Genomic DNA, 6,594 nt, shown 5'->3' with positions numbered 1-6,594 from the left:
GGACTTTGGAACTTCAGGCTAGAAAAGCCATTGAGTGTTGGGGGCTCAGTGAGATGTTCTGTAGGAGCCTGGAAGATAAGACTGTTGAGAGCTGTGCAGAAGATGGAGGGAGGCCTGGCTGTGACGTTTCAGAGGAAGTTTAAGGACTCTATCAGGGCCATCTGCCATGTAAGATTCTGTGGCTCCGGGCAGCTGGGGCTGAAGAATTAGCCGTGATGAACAGGAGACCAGAACTACTGAGATGAAATCTTCTGGGAAGTGTTTCTTCGGAAGCTCACAACAATGTGTAACTCTGCTTCCTGGGAGATCAACGTATTCTTCTGACCTGCACCGGTGCTATGCATTAACCTCGCCCACTCACACACACAGAGCAAGGTCACGGCTCTCTTCTCAGGCAGTCACATGGCCAACCGCGACTATGAAGCAGAAGCTATTTGCAAAAGTGGCCAAGGTTGTACCTCGTGCTGGCAGTTAGACTTGGTCATGTGTAAGAGTCACCCAGGTGGTACTGGTTCTGAAGGCATGAAGGGATCATGGAGAGCAGCTGAGGCTTGGCACTGAGAGGCCAAGAGAGGCCAAGAAGGTCCAGCCTCAGTGGTACTTGATGGCTTAGGACTGAAGGGGTCATGCAAAGAAGCTTGGCATGGCACCAGGAAGATAGCCTATGAGAGGCTGGTGGTGAAAGTGCAGCCCAGGTGCAGTAGAAGCCCCAGCATTTTGGAGATGCCAGGACCACAGGAAGGCCTCTAAGAACAGCAGCAGCAGTGGAGTGGAGCCAGCCGGAGCCTAGAAGACAAGCTGTGGGCTGCAGAGGACAGAGCTGGAGACGTGACTCTGGCCCTGTGGAAGCCTGAGGATTGTGACTGCATCCCAGACATCGGATGTTGAGTTATTTATCCTGCTGGGGTTTTGTTTTGCATTGTTCAGTTTGTGACTGTGCCTATTTCTTCCCTCTTGAAGTAACCAAAATTATTTTTTTAATTTTTTTGGAGACCACAGTTTAAGGGGGTCCACAGCAATGTGCAAACCTTTTTTTTTTTTTTTTTTTTTTTTTTTTTTTTTTTTTTTTGGTTTTTCGAGACAGGGTTTCTCTGTATAGCCCTGGCTGTCCTGGAACTCACTTTGTAGACCGGGCTGACCTCGAACTCAGAAATTCGCCTGCCTCTGCCTCCCGAGTGCTGGGATTAAAGGCATGCGCCACCACGCCCAGCGAGACCACAGTTTAAAGACTGAATTTTTAAAAGAGTTTAAAGAGACTGAACTTTTTGGGTTTTTTTTTTTTCAAGGCGGGGTTTCTTTGTGTAGCCCTGGCTGTCCTGGAACTCTCTCTGTAGACCAGGCTGGCCTTGAACCCAGAGATCTGCCTGCTCTGACCTCTTGAGTGCTGGAATTAAAGGTTTAGCTACCACTGTCCAGACAAAGACTGAACTTGTAAAGTATTTGAATTGGTAAAGACTGTTTGACTTTTAAGTTTTTAATGTTTTGGGGGAAGGATATTCATTAATCTGAGATCTTGTGGATGAACCAAAAAAAAAAAAAAATGGAAATATTATGTCTTAAAGTATTGTGTCAAGTTGACAAGGGGTCAATTGTGTCTGTGTGTCTGTGTGTGTCTGAGTATGTGTACGTGTGTCTGTGTATCTGAGTATGTGTGCGTGTGTGTCTGTGTGCGTGTGTCTGTGTGTGTCTGAGTGTGTGTGCCTGTGTGTGCCTGTGTGTGTCTGAGTGTGTGTGCCTGTGTGTGTCTGTGAGTGTGTATGTCTGTGTGTGTGTCCCCGTGTGTGTGTGAGTGTGTGTGTGTCTGTATGAGTGTGTGTGTCTGTGTATGTGTGTGTGTGTGTAAACTATTAGGACATAAGGAAGGAAGGCTATGGTTTCACTTGGATTCTCTATCTATCCCCATTTAAACGTACCCAGAGTTGGAGCTGAGGAGATGGCTCAGCAGTGAAGGGCACTCACTGTTCTTGCAGAGGACCCAGGTTTGGTTCCCAGCACCCACATGGAAGCTCACAACAATGTGTAACTCTGCTTCCTAGGAGATCCGACATATTCTTCTGACCTGCACAGGTACCATGCATGAACCTGGCCCACTCACACACACACAGAACAAGGTCACAGCTCTCTTCTCAGGCAGTCACACGACCGACCACGACTATGAAGCAGAACTAATCTCCATCACACTCTCGTCACACGGTCGGGGCGTGTCTACCTGATGGTGTTGCTTTAATCCAAAACGCAGCCTGAAGAGTTCGTTCACAAGGGAGCAGTCCCCACTGAGGCTTGCGGCTCGAATCTGTCACAAACACAGAGGGCAAGTGAGAAGCAAGGAAGCTGTCTCTCCCTCCACACCAGCCAGTGTTTAAAACTGGGAAAGAATAGAGACTCACCATGTATTTCTGAGACTCCAGTGTATCTGACATTTTCTTCTAGATAATTTCTTTAAGCATCTGTTAGCAAGGCCACAATACCAAGAGCGTGCCATACAAATCAGGGCACTGGGGCAGGGGGATTTTCTAAACTTTACCCTGAGCCTCATGGGCAGCAATAATTTCTTCTGAAACAAAGGGCCAGAGTTGGACCTCCCGGTTAAAGTTCATGATCTCTAGGGGATAATACAGACACTTCTAGAAATTACAGAAGGACTTCAAGAAAGCATCCTTCCAAAGAAACTACCATGTGACCCCAACCACAGCCCAAACCTCAGGCGTTCTCAGACCTCCAGCCTCAGCCATGAGTCTCCTCAGGCCCCTGACTGTGTGTAAGATGTTACCTCATACAAAGCTCAAAAAACAAAGACTGTTCTACTGAAGTCAGCCCAGATCTTCTGATCTATGATGTTAATAGTGTTTAAGTTCTGGGACTGCCCCTTTACATGGCACACCCTTAGGCCACACTTCTGTAATTCACTGCCGAGAGAGTGGTCTGCTCCGTGTTACTTCCACACGAACACAGGTGCATTCCTCTGTGGAACTTGAAGCACTGAGCACGTTAGCTAATAATGCTGGAGAGAGGCCTATTTAAAAACTCAGGCTTAGCCTACCTTCCAAATAATGTTTTAGTTAGATGCAGTGGGGGACACCTACTGACTTCAAGGAAAGGAAAAAACAGTCTACATTTCAAACCTCACGCCTGAGAGTTGCTAATTCCTCAATCACTCATTATAATGTGCTCCTCAAATAATGAAATTCAAGAACTAAATACGTACGTCCAACCAGGAGTATATGGACTTCTGAGAGCAACCCAAAATCATTAATGATAAATACCTTTTTTATATTGTGCTCCTGAGGCTAAATGTTTTACTCCGGGGCAAACAATAACTTTGAGTATGGAGCTAGCAGCCTAGTTAAGAAGCCGGGCCAGCCCAGCTCTGCCAGTAACTGTGGAATCCAAACTAGTGTTTCACTCTGCACATACGGAAGACAAGGATAACAACTGCTGTCCCCAATGGACTGTTGTGGAAAGTGAAGTTGAATCAGAGGGGCTGGGGATGCAACAGTGGTGGGCTCTCTACCCAGCATGCACTAGGCTCTCAGCTCTACCCCAGTTTTGTAAAAGCAAATCCAAGGCCGGGAGTGCAGTTCAGTTAGCAGTGTTTGACACGCATGCATGAGGCCCTGGGTTCAAATCCAAAACAATAAAAATCAATCATTTAGTTCTCTCCACCAGCCGAACAAGATGCCCAAAGATAAGAAGACCAAGGAAAAGAAGGTGGCCCCAGGACGCATTGTCGTCAAGAAACAAGAGGCCAAGAAGGTGGTCAACCGTTTGTTTGAGAAAAGGTCCAAGAACTTCAGTATTGGGCAGGGCATCCAGCCCAATAGAGATCGAACACGCTTCGTCAAATGGCCCCGCTACATCAGGCTGCAGCAGCAAAGAGCCATCCTCTGTAAGTCGCTCAAGGCATCTCCCGCCATTAACCAGTTCACCCAGGCCCTGGACAGGCAAACAGCTACCCAGCTCCTTAAGCTTGCCCACAAGTACAGGCCAGAGATAAAGCAAGAGAAGAAGCAGAGGCTACTGGCCCGTGCTGAGAAGAAAGCTGATGGCAAAGGGGACGTCCCAACTAAGAGACCACCTGTCCTCCGAGCAGGAGTCAATACGGTCACCACCTTGGTGGAGAACAAGAAGGCTCAGATGGTGGTGATGGCCCATGATGTAGACCCCATCGAGCTGGTGGTTTGGTTTTCCTGCCTGTCCCGTGTGGAAAGATGGGGGTGCCCTACTGCATCATCAAGGGAAAGGCCAGGCTGGGGCGCCTGGTCCACAGGAAGACATGCACCACTGTTGCCCTCACACAGGTTAACTCGGAAGACAAGGGCAGAAGACAAGGGTGCTCTGGCTAAGCTGGTGGAAGCTATTAGGACCAATTATAACGACAGATATGACGAGATCCGTCACCACTGGAGAGGCAGCATCCTGGGTCCTAAGTCTGTGGCTCGAATTGCCAAGCTGGAAAAGGCAAGGGTTAAAGAACTCGCCACTAAACTGGGTTAAATGTACACTGCTATGTTTTCTGTACATAAATATAATTACAAAATTTTTAAAAAATCAATCATTTATTTTAAAAAATATACAAGCATTATATTTATCTCTCAAGTGTGCCCCACAAAAAGTATTTACTATGATTTATTATAACTTAAATGAGCTGGTACTACTATTAGGTCTTGAAGATGACATAGCAATTCTACAAAGAGACTGCTAAAGTCACAAGTGCAAAGAGAGGACCATGCTTAAATACATCACATCTGAACAAAAAGCTCAGTGCTCTGGGAAGAATAAATGTCTAAACTCACCTCCGAGCATGCCAGATGTCTGATATTGGTGAACCAGTGGACATGAGCCCGGCAATGGTCAAACGCGTGAATGAGCTCGTGGGTGACAACCCTGCCCATGTGCGCCTGATTCCGGATATTATTCTCGCACAAAACAATCTAGGAAACACCAAAGTAAGAGAAGTCTGCTCGTTTCTAAAACCAGCTCGTCTCCTAGATCTCATTTCTCTCCTACATGGCTACTCCTGGAAGCTTCCACTCAACCGTCTGCCCCACATCCCCTTAAGTCCCACTTCTGGTGACCTCTCCTGTAGGCCACACCTGCAGTCCCGTTAAGGACATGTTCATATGCTGCATTCCCTGAGCTGGCCACACCAGTTTGCCTCAGATGTTGCAGCACTGTGGTTCTAAGGATGGGCTTTGGGGAGAAACAGACTTATTTAAAGCACAGTCTGGGGCCTTAGCAGCAGATATATATATATATCTTTTCAACTGTTAGGAAGTAATACAGACATGAGTGTGGGTGGCCACAGAGACCAGAAGAGGTGCTAGAGCTGTAACCCAGAGCTGAGGTTACTGATGACAGGAGTGCCGAGATGTGAAGTCTGGTCCCCTGAAAGAGGACTAAGTGTCCTGGAGTCATCTCTCCAGATCCCCACGCAAGGTTTCTTAGCCTGTCTGTGCCTCAGTCTCATAAGGAGATAATTCTCAGCAGAGAACTGGGGCTATGCAAAGTGCTTGTCCACAGGTGTCAGAGCAAGCAGTGAGTGAATACCATCCCAGCTAGAATGAGGGAAAGTTTCCAGGAACCCCTGCATCTGGAAGATGTCAGAGAGGAGAACGAAAGCCAGTGGCATGCTAGGCAGGACCCTGTGAGGACAAGGCAGACATGAGGGTCCTAACCATGACACTTGCATTACTACACGCCTGACACTCCGTAGGTGCCAATGCTTTATGTGAGCATTCATTTTAACATTAACTTACTTGGCTAATAATGAATAAGACCTAATAATCAATTTACAATCTACTAATGGAGACAAAATTAATAAATATTCATCAAAGTGATTAACACCTGCAGTGCTGGTCCTGAGCAAGTAAGGAACATCAGGCCTGATCCAGAGAGCACCGGCTTCTTTGTAGTAGATATGTTTCAATTCAGACTGGTGGGGCGGGGCGGGGCGGAGCGGGGCGGGGCAATGTGGCCCAGTTGGGAAAGTGTTTGACTAGCAAGCACGAGGCCCTGGGTTCTATCACCCAGAATCGCTCCAGCCAGGCAAGGTGAACCACCACTCGGGAGGAAGAAGCAGGAGAATCAGAAGTTCATGGTCATGCTCAACTCTAAGTTGAGTTCAGGCCAACCTGAGCTACAGAATCTGCCTCAAAAATAAGCAAATAGGGCTGGAAGGATGGCTCAATGGTTAAGGGAACTACATGGCAGCTCACAACCATCTGGAACTGCAGTTACAAGGACTCTGACGCCCTCTTCTGGCTTCTGTGGGCAACAGACACACACATGGAGCACAGACATATTATCAAAACAACCATGCAGAGAAAAATGAAAAATGAAATTTGAAAGACAGCAGGGGAGGGAGGTACCTAAGAGGAACTGGGGGGAGAAAGAAAGGGGGAAATGAAGTAATTAGACTCTAATCTCAAAAGACAATTTATTTACATCGGAAGTTAAAACCTTATCTTAAGAATAAAATAGAGAGGGAGCTGGGTTTAGTGGCGCACGCCTTTAATCCCAGCACTCGGGAGGCAGAGGCAGGTGGATTTCTGAGTTCGAGGCCAGCCTTGTCTACAAAGTGAGTTCTAGGACAGT

The 6,594-nt window shown here is 47.3% G+C and overlaps 1 protein-coding gene across 4 annotated transcripts in view; it reads right to left on the bottom strand.

Moving 5' to 3' along the window:
• The window catches only part of Atp23 (ATP23 metallopeptidase and ATP synthase assembly factor homolog), a 25,487-nt gene that overhangs the window by 14,453 nt on the left and 4,440 nt on the right, over positions 1–6,594 (bottom strand). For 3 of the 4 annotated variants that reach the window (XM_021205578.1, XM_029542409.1, XM_021205577.2), the window contains exons 4-5: positions 4,794–4,931; positions 2,210–2,293 (exon numbers count right to left, since the gene is read on the bottom strand). In XM_021205578.1, the coding sequence (XP_021061237.1) occupies positions 2,210–2,293; positions 4,794–4,931 (222 nt within the window). The remainder of the gene's footprint in view (positions 1–2,209; positions 2,294–4,793; positions 4,932–6,594) is intronic. The other variant, XM_029542408.1, reaches the window with a different exon arrangement.

The sequence above is a fragment of the Mus pahari genome, chromosome 9 (genome assembly GCF_900095145.1).
Source record: "Mus pahari chromosome 9, PAHARI_EIJ_v1.1, whole genome shotgun sequence".
In the NCBI taxonomy this organism is placed as follows: domain Eukaryota; kingdom Metazoa; phylum Chordata; class Mammalia; order Rodentia; family Muridae; genus Mus; species Mus pahari.
This window is presented reverse-complemented; position numbering and strand designations above follow the sequence as displayed.